Raw genomic sequence first — 13,874 nt, forward strand, 5'->3', positions numbered from 1 at the left:
TTTTTCCCCCCTTTTTTTTTTTTTTCCCCCCCCGGGCCCAATTTTTTTTTTTTTTTTTTTTTTTTTAAATTTTCATTTAACCTTCTTTTAAATCGTTGAGCCCTAACCTTCGAAAAAGGGGGAAGGGGGGGGGGGGTACGAAAAGTTTTTTTTTTTTTTTTTTTTTTTTTTTTAACTTTCTAATAAATTCCACGGGGAAAAATATAAAAATAAAAAATAAAAAAAAAATTTTCACCTACTTCTTGAAAACCTTTTTTTCCCTTTCCCTCTCTGTCTGTCTCTCTGTCTGTCTCTTTTCATTCTCAATTTCCTTCATTTCTCTCTTTCTCTTTCTCTCTTTTTTTTTTTTTTTACAAAGTCTAGAGAGCAAAGATATTGGCATGGATATTAATAACATCAAAGAAATAAAGAAAGTGTGAGAAAGAGAGAGTGGGAGAAAAAAGGTTAGAAAAAAAAAACAAGAAGCAAATACAAAAAAAAAAAAGGTGCAAATCGACTTTTCTCTCTCTCTCTTTTCATTTTTTTTTTTTTTCATTTTTTTTTGAATGACGTGGAATTAACCGAGATTTTCCTTGCATAAAATGTGATGAGGTAAAAGTATGTGTGTGGTAGTAGTAGTAGTAGGAAGCGAAAAAAATTTTCACTTTTTTGAACGCTCAAAACAACTTTTTCTCTCTCTCTTTTCTTCCCGTAAAAAAATCTTCTCTCTTTAGCTTTTATCTCTCTTTCTCTCTCTCTAATGGGAATCAAAAACTTTTTCTTTTCTATTAAAAAAAATAAAAACTTTCAAACGAAGAAGAAAAAATAAAAAAAAAAAAATTTTTTTTCTTTTTTTTTCTTCCAGTTTTTCCCTTTTTTTTATTTTTTTTATTTTTTTAAACGACTTGTCAAAATTATAAAAAAGAAAAAGAAAAAAAAGGGAAAAGAAAAAGAAAAAAAGAAGAACGTTTAAGAAATTCTTTTGAAAGTGAATCATATCCTGTATCTCAAAAAAAAAAAAAAAAAAAAAAAAAACTTTGCCACGGGGATAAATCCATTCAACAATTTTTTTTTTTTATTCTTATTTACTACACTCTACTACTACTTCACCTAAGAGCTCCCCCTCCCCCTTTTTTTTTTTTCTTTTGACACGGAATAAAATGAGAGGAGATGATGATGGTGATGAGAGAATGAAGGTGGGGAGGGAGAGGGGAAACCGAGAGTGAAAAGTGATAGATTTAAATATTATTAAAATCATCACATTTCCTGTTGCTTTTTTTTCTCTCTCCCTCTCCTCCCCACCCCCTCTCTCTTGCCTTACTTACAACAACAACAACCTCGGGGAAAGAGGTTTTTATTTTTTTTTTATTTTTTTTTATTATTACGTTATTCAAAAATTCCCGACTGACAACTTATTCTTTTTACCTTCTTTACTACTACTACTACTTCCATTGCTCCCTCCCGTATTTGGCGCGTTTAAAATCTCTTGAAAAAGAAAAAGAAGAAAACATATTTTTTTTTTTTTCATTGATAAAATTTATAGTAGGTGCGAGAGAGAGAGAGAGAGAGAGAGAGAGTTGACAGTTGGGTAAAAGATAATCTAAGTGATTTGTTATCATACACATATATATATATATATATATATCGTCGTCATTTGACCCGTGAGATCATTTTTTCGTCACTCGCGCACACGCACACTCAAACACGCGGTTGGTTAGTTATTTAGATCGACGTGAAATATTTTTCACTTATTATTATCATTATTATCATTATTATTATTGTTATACCTTTCGACGATTTACGATTAAAAATCGATGATACGTGCAACGATCACACGATTTATCGATTTAACGAATAATACTATGTCGGTAAATATTAATATTAATAATAATAATAATAATAATAATAATAATAACGAATAACACCGCTTTTCTTTCTCTCTCTCTCTCCCGCCTTCTTTAAATTAAAAAAAAAAAAAAAACTTGATTCCGATGACGTTCGTGTGTATTGTCGGATTATTATTATTATTATTATTATTATTATTATTATTGACTCGCCAACACTCACAAAAAGACCTCGAATTTTTTTTTTACCTACAAAAATACCTGAAAAAAAATAATCATTCACGAATTTATTCTTTTAATCGAAATAATAATAATAATAATGAAAAAAACCTAAAAATCAAGGCAAGGTTTTCAGGTTTTTAAAACGGAATAAAAAAACAACAAGCGTTGACGAATGAATAATACTAAAAAAAAAAAAAAATTAAACGTGTGTTAATAATAATAATGATAATGATAATAATAATAATAATTATTATTATTATATTAATATTTAAAACGCGCGTAACGGTTTTTTGTTTTTTTTTTGTTTCGAGTCTGGGAAAAATTATAAAAGTAAAGAGGAAAAAAAAAAACCCAAGTTAAATTTATGTGTTTTATATACTATTAACAAACAAACAAACAAACGAAACAAACGATACGGTTGTGACCCTTGATTTTTTTTTTGTGTGTCGATTTCATTTTGCGTTCAATAATGCGAAATAGTAATAAAAAAAAAAAAAATTTTTCCGTTTAATAAATTTAACAAAAATACCAAACTCGTCAGAGTTATAATTAAAATTTCTCATTAAAAAAAAAAAAAAAAATTAAAAATTACGCGGGGATTTTTTTTTTCGGCGGGGGGGGGGAATAACGCGGGACGTAGGGAGCAAGAGGGACGAATGAATGACAAATTTTTCTTGGAAAGTATACATATATAAATAATTGACGTACGTGTAATCAACGTCGTGATTCATTCATTCATTCATTCCTTTGAGTAATTATTTATTATTTTAATAAATTAATTTATTTATATAAAAATATAAAAAAAAACTGAAATCCCAAAATAAAGGAGGGGGGGGGAAAATTGGGGGATTCGTCGAAATTTCCGGAAGGAGTAGGGAGAACGATACCTTCATCGTATTCGTCCTCCATTTAAAAATTTTTTTATTCCCGTGTCCTTAAACTCGATTTAACTTATCGATTCGAGTCAATCATTTTTGTAATTTTATTCTGCTGTTGATGGACATTTAATTGCACAGGCAACAAAAACCAACAAAAAATTAAAAAAGTTTTTTTTTTTTCATTAACGCCCGATCGATATATATTTTCCCCCTCCCCCCGAAAACGCACACCCACCCACACACACACACGCGCGCACGTGTTTTAATGTTAAGTCAAGCTTTACATCCGAGTTTGTAAAAATTTCAGACGTCAAATTCACTTCCGTGGTCTAAAGCGACAGATAGAGATGGTCGACTTAGCGAGGGCATGACACCTCCGCCTTCGAAAAGGACAAGAACGGATAGCAGACGATCGCCATCGCCATCGCCATCGACACCCTTAAACGGTGGACTCGATCTTATGAGAGATTCACTACTCGGACAAGCATTGGAAGGTGGTCCGACTCTTCATTCTGGTACTTCGCATCACGTGAGTACATATCCATACATTTTTACGAATTCGAAAATGAAATTAAACGAAAGGTCATCTGGGGTTAACCGAAAAAAAAAAGAGTCATTATCCATTTATTTATTTATTTATTTATTTCCTACGATGATGATGACAATAATAATAATAATAAATTATGATTGCGAGACCGTCACTATTAATTAATTTAAAAAAAAAAAAAATTTCATTATTGTTATTATTATTATTCCTGCTTTTTTTTTTACATACGTTTTTATTTTGTTTTCTATGACATCATATCCAAAAACTAAATATCAAAGCCAAATACTACTTAAAACGAAAGAGAGAGAGAGAGAGAGAGAGAGAGAGAGAGAGAGAGGAAAAACAAACTGGCATAATCGCTTTTTATCGTAATTAACATCATCATACTTGCGATAAATTGGGAGTAACTAAATGTTTTCGTATGACGAAATTTCTTTCTTTTTTTTTTTTTTTTTATTGTTCTTTGACCTCGTTTCTTTTCTTTTCTATTTTCTTGTTTCGAGTTCGTTTCGTTCGAAAGAAAATGAAATAAAAAAAAAAAAAGAAACGGAAATCGTCGTCGTCTCTTTCCAATATATATAAAAACAAAAAAAAACGTTTTAATAATTTATTTATTTAAAAACGTTTTTTTTTCTTTTTTTTTTTTTTTGTGTGTGACTTTTATAGAAAGGAAATTCGGAATCGTCGTTACAAGCTCATTCAACCGGAGAAGAAAGTAATTCAAGTGATACAAATTTATCGGATCGAGGTCCCACCGAATTGCCACATTTAAAATCTGAGCCTTCTGATTTTAGTCCGAACGATGATCCGCCACCTCACAACATGTCTAATCATTTAGATCCTTCTAGAACGCCATCGTTTCCAGCAGCACTTCTCGGTTTACAAGGTGACGTATACAACAAAAAAAAAATACAAATAATTTTTTTTTTTTTTAAAAAAAGGGTTGACATCAATAGATTTAAAAAAAAATAAAAGGAGAAATAAATAAAATAGAACGTTTCCTTTGCAACTTTTAAAATTTTTAACGAGGGATGTTTTTTCGTCATACAAATAAAAAACCATAATTGTTATTATTATTATTTTTTTTTTATAAAATTATACCTTGTCGAAAACGGGGATCGGGAATGAAAATTATAGTCGAAAAGAAAAAAAAGTCAAAAACGAACCGCTATAAAATATTTACGACAGTACGCACATCTTTCCATTTTTTTTTCTGCTATAATTTTTTAATGCGTGACGTCATGATAAACGCGTGATTTTTCTTTTTTTTTTTTTTTTAAATTTGTCCCATTACGATTTCGTCTTTCCTTTTATTATTATTAATATTATTATAAATTTCTTAATGTGACGTAACGTAATAATAATAATAATTATTTAATATTTGTAAAATTGACTTGATTAAATAAATTTTAAAATTCAATTTTATTTACATAATTTCTAAAATTTTCAAAATGGTGACAGGCTGCGGTTGTTATACGATTTCAATAACATGCCTTCATTCATTTTCGCCATTGTTTTAATTTACGTTTTTATTTTTTATACCGTGAAAATTTATCATTATTATTATCATCGTGTTCGTCGTCGTCGTCGTCGTCAACGACAAACGATTCGCGATTTAATTTTTATAAAAAAACTTATCGAAAAAAAAAAAAAAAAAATTTCTCCAAGTTTTTTATTTTTTCTTTTATTTTATTTTTTTCAGGACTTCCTGGATTGCTACCTGGTCCTTCGGGAATTCACGCCAGCCAAGATCCAAATTTTGGCGAACGTAAGTTTTAATTAAATTTTAAAACAAGAAAAAAAAAAAAATTATTAAAAAAGAAAATTTTTTTTTCGGAAAACGGAGTAGTGTGAACTTTTTTTTTTTTTTTTTACTTTTTTTTAAAATTTTATTATTTTTTCAAATAAAAAAACAAATGAAATGAAACTAAATGAAACGTTGCCAAATTTCTTTAAGTAAATAAATATTTTAAAAAATTATATTAATTAATTAATTAAAATTTTTAATTTCGTTTCGAAAAATAAGAAAAAGAAAATTTCACACTACTTTTTTACTTTTTTTTTTTAATAATTAAATACTAACCATGGGAATAACCGTAACAATAATAACAATAATAATAATAATAATAATAATAATACTAATAGTATTAATAATAATAATAATAACAACAACAAAAAACGTGTATAAAATTTAAAAATTGGGTTTTGTTTTTTTTAACATCTTCATTAGAACTTTTTTTTTTTATTATTAACCGAATGAAATTTTTTTTCTTTCTTAAACAAAAAAAAAAAAATTTTAACAAACAAATTAATAAATAATATTTGACGTCATCATCATCAACATCATCATTATTAATACGAAAAAACCAGGAGTCAAATTATTATTATCATCATTTTTTTTAACCGAATTTCGAAAACGTGGAAAAAAAACAACAGAAAAAAAAAAAAAAAGAAAAACTGAAAACCTTTTGCGGATTCTAATCCTAAATTAAATCCCTTTCCTTTACTCTCTCTCTCTCTCTCTCTCTCTCTCTCTCTCTCTCTCTCTCTCTCTCTCTCTCTTTCTCCCTTTCTAACCGTCTCTCCTTTTGAACCCCTCTCTCTTTCTCTTTCTCTCCTAAATGAATTTTTTTTCCGGTTTGCTATTTCACCGACGGCCGTTAAAAACTTTTTTTTTTTTTTATTCCGTAAGAATTAACGTATAGAAAATTGAAAAATTTCAACGCGTGAAAAAATCGTAGGCGTTCGAAACGGGGAGGGAGGTGGAGGGTAGGAAAAAATGAGGAAAAGAAAAAACTTTTATCATTTCTCCTCTTTTTCCCCCTTCTGAAAAAAAAAACGTTTCATACGATGCAGTTTAATTAGGGAAAGATTTTTAAAAAAATTGTGATTAATAAATTTGATTGTTAGACTGATGAAAAGTCTGACTCATATTTTTAATTAAAAAAGAAAAAAGAAAATGGACGACGACGACGAGGACGAGGACGAGAACGACGATGTGCAGGGCGTTCGATTTATAATTGTACATAACGATATATGATTCGCCGGTTGTTGTTTTTCTTCTTCTTCTTCCTCCTCCCCTCCTCGTCCGTCCGTAGTCTCTCTTATTATTGATTTTTCTTTTCACCAATTAAGGGCTATATTTGAACAATCAAAGTTTCTAAAAATAATTTTTTTTTTTATTTTTTATTTAATTGAGTTCTTTTTCAGTAAAAACAACACACACACGTATCATTTTATTTTCGGGTAAAATTTCAACAAAATGGGGGGAGGGAAAACGTATATATACATATATTTATAATGGGAAGGATATCCGTGCGTGCGTGCGTGCGTGCGTGCGTGCGTGAGTTAGTACGCGCGCGCGCGTTTTCAAAAAAAAAAAAAAAACGAGAATATAAAATCGCATATTAAAATTTAATTTTTTTTTTTCGCGTACGAATATTCCCTTTGGATTCGATATTTTTTTTTTTGTTTTTTCAAGTTGGCAAAATATGCGTTTTTAATTTTTATTATTTGTTATTATTATTATTATTAGTACTTTTTCGCTTTTTTTTACATTCAATACACGACATTATTATTATTATTATTATTATTATTGTTAAATTATATATATTTTAGTTGTTGGTAAAAACGCTATAAGCTACAAATGTAGATTTTAGAAAAATAAATATTGTTAATGCCTTTTTTTTTAAAAAAAAAAAAAAAAACTTGGGGTATTGTGCAAGCGTTTTAATCATCATTATCATCATCATCATCATCATTATTTTGTTTCGGTCCTATTATTATTTCTAATTTTTTTTTTTTATGATTGATATCTGTCGAAAGGGAAAATAAGCTTAAAAATTCCGCCATGATGATTTTGTCTGATTGAGTTAAGCAAAAATCAATAGAAAGTGATTTCATCCTTCTCCGTTGAAAACCAAGCACATTACTTGGCTTGCCCTTTTGTTTTTTCCCCCTTCGCAGATTGTACGTGTGTGCGTGCGTGTGCGTGTGCGTGTGCGTGTGTGCTTGTGACTTCCTTTCGCCCAGTTACGTTTGGTCACATTTTATCATCTCGTTCTCATATTGATCAAATGCGTATTATTAGTTTTTGTTTTTTTCTCTCTCTCTCTCTCTCTTTTTGCAAATCCCCTTTTTGTTCCTTTTTAACAACGCTAGCCCTTCTCATTTCGTCATCTTTTTGTTATTATTTTTTTTTATACATCCTGCCAACGTATGAAAAATAAAAATGAAAGAAAGAAAATTTTTACCCGCGTATTTTTCGAACACATTTTTCATTCGAGGATTTATTAGAACGAATTTTTTTTTTTTTTTTTTTTAATTAAAATTTTTATTCGAGGGGGCGGGGGGCGGTTTTAAGCGTAAAAATTCGATTTCCAAAAAAAAAAAAAAAAGAAAAAAGAAAAGTAAAATAAAATATATACATATAAAAAAAAATTATTTATCCTAAATATTAAAAAAAAAGGAAAAGAAAAGAAAAGAAAAGAAAAAAAAAGTAGGATAAATAATGCGTAGCGCATCCAAAGATGCTTCCAAGTCTGTATTGCAGTATTAGGGCATCGTGACTGATGGATGATGGGGTTCCAGGGCCGGGGCCGGGTCCGACGAGGTTCGCCGTAGAATCGCCTCCTTCAGGAAACTGGAACCGTAGTAATTGGGATCATCAGAGAACGACTTCATCGGAGAACAACAAACCCGTGTGTCCCGAGTGTGGAAAAGCATATAGCAACAATAGCAATCTCAAGCAGCACCTGGCTAACGTTCACGCTTCCCCGCAACAGCTCGAAACGTGTCAAGTGTGCAACAAACAATTCAAAACGAGACAGTATCTTCAGGTTCATCTACTAGCTAGTCATGGGATTCGCCAGCGCAAGTCGCCGGCTCCCCTCGGCTTTCCCCCCTGGGACCCCTCACAACAAGCTAATTCTCAGTGAAACAATTTCACGTCTTTAAATAATTAGACATTTAAAACAAAAAAAAAAAACAAAAAAAAAAAAACAAAAAAACAAAAAAAAAAGATAAAAAGTAGAAAATTATATATTTATCTATTGTGACTGTTAAGGTGTTACCCCCCCCCCCCGTTTTTTTCTCACTCAGTCTCTCTCTCTCTTTTTGTCTTCATACAATCAATCGAATCGACAAAAAAAAATTATTACATTCGGTTATCGATAGGTTATCGAAGAAAGGTTCTTTTAGTGGTTTATATTTTTTTATATATAAAAAATTTTCTCAAAAAAAAAAAAATGATAAAAAGGAATTTTTTTTAGTACATGTAGTTTTATTCGTGGCATTTCCAGGGTGTGGAAGGATATCTCCATCAAGTAATGCTCCCGGGGATTCGCAAATAACCAAGATCGCCAACACTAAAAACGAAAACATCTCACCTTTACAATTAATTACCGGAGATAATATAATTGATACTAATAACTTTCCATTAAGCGAGTCTCTCGCGTCTAACATTCAAAATTTAACGGATAACGTAGATACGAGAAAAAATATTCAAGACATGTTAGACTTCTGGAAATTAGCGCAGCAAAATTTCAAACCCGTGTGCTTAGAATGCGGTAGGACGTGCAGTAACCATGGGAATTTAAAACAGCACATTAAAAATATGCACGGGCCCCCCGATCAATGGGAAATGTGCCACGTTTGTCAAAAGAAGTGCAAATCTAGGCAATATTTGTTGCAGCATTTGTTGCAAACTCATGGAATTCGACAGAGATCAAGATTCATGAGAAATTTCTGAATCGCCACGATCTTATTATTATTATTTACTTATTCATTTTTTTTTTTATTATTTTTTTTTTTAAATGAAATACTTTCCGACCGACAGACGGACAAACGAAATAACAAACAAACAAACAAACAAACAATCGGCGAATCATTTCTAATTCGCGCGCGTACTCGCAATTTTTTTAAACGAAAACTATACGAACAATTTAATAATTAACTTATGAAAAAAATGGTACAAAAATTTTTTTTTTATAAAATAATTTACGTCAAAAATTATTTATTATTTTATCGTAGTGAAAAGTTAGTCAGTTAGTTAGTTAGTTGGTTAAAATTAGTCATTTACTTAGTTTTACCCGGTTTTACAATTACGACCGGAAATCAATTTATTCAGTCCAAAAATATTTTTTAAGAAGAAATAAAAAAAAAAAAAAAATTATTTATTACTTAGCGTTTAACTTCACGAAGATTTTTACAATGGGAATAAATAATAATAATAATAATAATAATAATAATAATAAGTTTCTTAGTAAATTAATAAATTAATAGTTATTAAAACTAAAAAAAAAAAAAAAAAAAAAAAAAACAAAAAATAGTTCCTATATTTAATCTACAATTATTTTTTCAATAATTATACAAATATAACATTAATATATATATTTATATTAATTAAGTAACGTTTCGTTAGAAAGCAGACGCTTTATTTTTAACTTATTAATATATAATTAATAATAATAATAATAATAATAATAATTTTTATACACACATATACAAACGCGTTTTACATATGATAACTAAACTTAGTTGTAACGTCAAAAAACTAATTTTTTTTTTTCTCTTTTTCTAAATTTTTTAAAAAACGGTTTGTTGTTTGTTGTTTTACTACTACTACTACTAATACTAAAACTACTATTACTACTAAAAACACCTAACAGTCACATTATAATTGTAGTTTTTGGTAATTTAAAAAAAAAGAAAGAAAAATATTTTATTAAAAAAAAATAATATTAAATAATAAAAAAAGAAAAAAAAATTAAATTTAAATTAAATTAAGTTTCGTGTGCACAAAAAAGAAACTTTTTTTTTTTTTAAACTGTTACTAATTTATTATTATTATTATTATCATCACACACACAGAGTGTCTATTTTTTTTTTTTTCCAATTCGTGATATAAAAAAAGTAGTGATGATGATAATAATAATAATAATAATAATAAATGATGGTAATATTATTTTATAAATATTACTATCATCATACGATATGATAAGAATGATCTCATTTTAATATAAACCACAAAATATTATTATATCATTATATAAATTATATATATATATATAAAAATAATAATAATAATAATATAGTTTAAGCACTCGCTATTATATGACTGATTAGTTCGCCGCCGTAGATAGCTTTTTAATATGCTTTAGATGTTTTTATTTATTTTTTTATTTATTTTTTATTTATTTATTTATTAATTTATTTATTTTTTTTAGATGATTTTGTCTTGTCATAAGTTCCTCTTTTTTTTTCGTGTTGTCATTTTAATTTTAAAAAAAATATATATTTACAAAACAAAAAATATTATATATATATAAAGATGATTTAAAATAATATATATATATATATATATATATATATATATATATATTACGATATAATGTAATATAATATAATGATAATTATATAGATATATAATAAGCTTTTGTCCAATTTTTCAATATTTATTTAAATTTTGTAGTTTGTTTGTTTTTTTTTTTTTAAACGAAAAACAATATCTAAAAAAATAAATGTCGTGTTAATGATACGTATATATATATATATATATATATATTTATTTAAAAAAAAACAGAAAATAATATATATATTATAATTTATTATAAGCATGAATATAATTATATAACTATACCTTACTAACATAAGTAACACTTAATGATAATATTTTTAAATAAAAAGTAAAAAAAAAAAAAATTAAAATTTTTTTTTTTTACTGTATTCCTTTACTGTTCTTTTTTTTTTTTTGTTTGTTTGTTCTTGTTGTTTTGCTGTTTTAACGCTTCGGGGTTCACTTTTTTTTTTTTTTTTTTAATTAATTTATAATAATATTTAAGAGGTAATAATGATGAAATTTAAAAAATAATAATTAACAAAAATTTAATTTAAAAAAAAAAAAAAAAAAAAAAAAACGAAAACAAAAACTTATTATAAAAATTTTGCAGTGGCCAGACGCGGATTGGATATGCTGAGAGTAAGAGCAACGGATCCTCGACCCTGTCCGAAATGTGGAAAAATATATCGTTCGGCTCACACCCTGAGAACTCATTTAGAAGATAAACATACAGTCTGCCCCGGATATCGTTGCGTTCTTTGCGGAACAGTCGCAAAATCTCGGAATTCTCTTCATTCTCACATGTCGCGACAGCATCGGGGGATAAGCACAAAGGATTTGCCAGTTGTACCCATGCCTGCGCCTTTTGACCCGGAACTTGCCAGTAAGCTTTTGGCTAAGGCTGGAGTTAAAATTTCAGCCGCGGAACTGAGAGCAAGAGCATCACCGACAGGACCCAGAAGATCGGATATAAGATTAGAAATAAGACCTGGTCATAACGGACCGTTAGTCGATAGGTTTTCAGAAGTTGGAAGCTTATGCGGAGGAGATGATCCGGAAGATTTAACAGTGCCCAATTCTAGGTTTAACATGTCTCCGCCTCACATCGTCAGCCAAGGACAACACTTAGGAGGAGCCGTTATAACGAAAGTAGCCACTCCGAAAGCCGTACACGCTTCTCAAAAAACAATAGATTCAATAGCTCAGAACCTAGTTAAAAATAGTACTCGGGATCGCGACAATCCTTCGACTCCTTCGATACCCCCTACTTCTACGGGTAGTGCTCTTATAGACACGTACTTACAATTTATCGTTGAAAATTCTGGCGGAATGATAAGCGAAGCGGCGGCCGCGGCCGCCGCAGCGGCTGCTCATCACGCTAACATAGCAGCCATTAGTGATATTGCTAGTATGAATAACATTAAAGTGAATCACGATAGACGAGACGATGCAGAGGACGAAGACTCTTCAGAACCCGAGGGTGATTATAGTGAAGACGAAAAAGAACCTTCTAAAACGGATTAGTCTCAGGAGAGTGCTCGAGACGATTATTATTTGCCTCCTGATGATAGTACAAATGTAAATAATTGGGAAACAGGCTACTAGATTCCATCCATCTACCTCTGCATAATATTCATCATTTGGTTATTTTAGAACAATCCGACAAAAAAAAAAAAAAAACAAATGGTCTACCTCATCTTATTTGTCTACTTTATTATCATTTTTATTATTATTATTATTATTTGATTAACTACCTCACATCTTACAGTTTTCTTTTATTTTATTTTCATTTATAAAAATTCGTATTAATAGAAAAAACAATTTATTAAATTTAAATTTAAATTGAAAAAAAAAAAAAAAATACTTACGTATTAAAATAATAATAATAATAATAATAATTAATAAGAGTTTTTACCGTAAGTTGATATTACAAAAAAAAAATTTTATTCTGTAACTAAAATACAAATATTCAGTGCCCTAACTAAACAATATACAAAAAACAAAAACAATAATAATTATTAATTTAATATTTGAATAGAAATTACGTAAGGTGACCTATTCAGGGTGATTCACTTATTTATATAAATATACATAATAAATTAATAAAAATTTATTTTTTAATAAATAATAAAAATAAATGTAAAAAAAAAACTACAATACACGCAGCCCAATTAAAAAGTTATTTAATTCGTTATTATAATAATTATTACTACTTTTTTTTTTAAACGTAGATAAAAATATATATATATATATATTGTTGCTAAGTATATTAATAATAATAATAATAAGTGTTACGAACAAACAAACAATAATTTAAATAAAATAGGCAAAAATTTATTTTTACAAAACAATTGTTTTTAAAAAAAGAAATCGGTTTTGACGTTGTTTCTTTTTCGCCCCTTTAAAAAAATATCATAATAAGATAATCGATATTATCGATTTATTGATTTTTTTTTCTATTTTTCTTTATTGAAGACAATGTAAAAAGCCTCAACGAAAACTTAAGTACAACTTATAATTGGCCTCTATTAAATACTTACAGCGCCTTTTTTCTTTTTTTTTGTTAATAAACAAACATCAATAACTTATTTAATAAATACGATAATAATAATAATAAAAAGAAAAAATTTGTAAATGAATTGATAATAATGATAACGGAAAAGAAAAGAAAAAAAAATGATTATAAAACAAAAAAAAGGTGCGTGAATATAACATTTGATTATTATTATTATTATTAATAATTAAAACGAAATTTATTTTAATAATTATTGATTTGAATTATTAAAAAATAAAATAAAAATAAATAAATAAAAATAAATAAATAAAATAAATCAATAAATTTTTTTTTTCTTTTTACACGATAAAACTATATAAATAAATAATAATCTACTGCGTACCTGTTTTTAATAATTAATGAATCTATGTATCGCTTTCGTTTTTATTTTTACTTTAATAAAAAAGAAAAATCAATTATAAATAAAAGCAAATAATAATAATAATAATAATAAAGACTTTATAATTAAATACATAAGTTTAAAAACAAAAAAAAATTTTTTCTTTTTTTT

The 13,874-nt window shown here is 27.7% G+C and overlaps 1 protein-coding gene across 1 annotated transcript in view; it reads left to right on the plus strand.

Moving 5' to 3' along the window:
• Phum_PHUM144550 (protein abrupt, putative) overlaps positions 1-12,333 on the plus strand; it is a gene marked incomplete at both ends in the record, with an annotated part of 16,790 nt that extends 4,457 nt beyond the window's left edge. The window contains 4 exons of the mRNA XM_002424613.1: positions 3,231-3,452; positions 4,137-4,356; positions 5,173-5,238; positions 11,420-12,333. Coding sequence (XP_002424658.1) covers positions 3,231-3,452; positions 4,137-4,356; positions 5,173-5,238; positions 11,420-12,333 — 1,422 coding nt within the window. The remainder of the gene's footprint in view (positions 1-3,230; positions 3,453-4,136; positions 4,357-5,172; positions 5,239-11,419) is intronic.
• Between the last annotated feature and the right edge of the window lie 1,541 nt (positions 12,334-13,874).

This window comes from Pediculus humanus, genomic scaffold, assembly GCF_000006295.1.
Source record: "Pediculus humanus corporis 1103172107488 genomic scaffold, whole genome shotgun sequence".
Taxonomy (NCBI): domain Eukaryota; kingdom Metazoa; phylum Arthropoda; class Insecta; order Psocodea; family Pediculidae; genus Pediculus; species Pediculus humanus.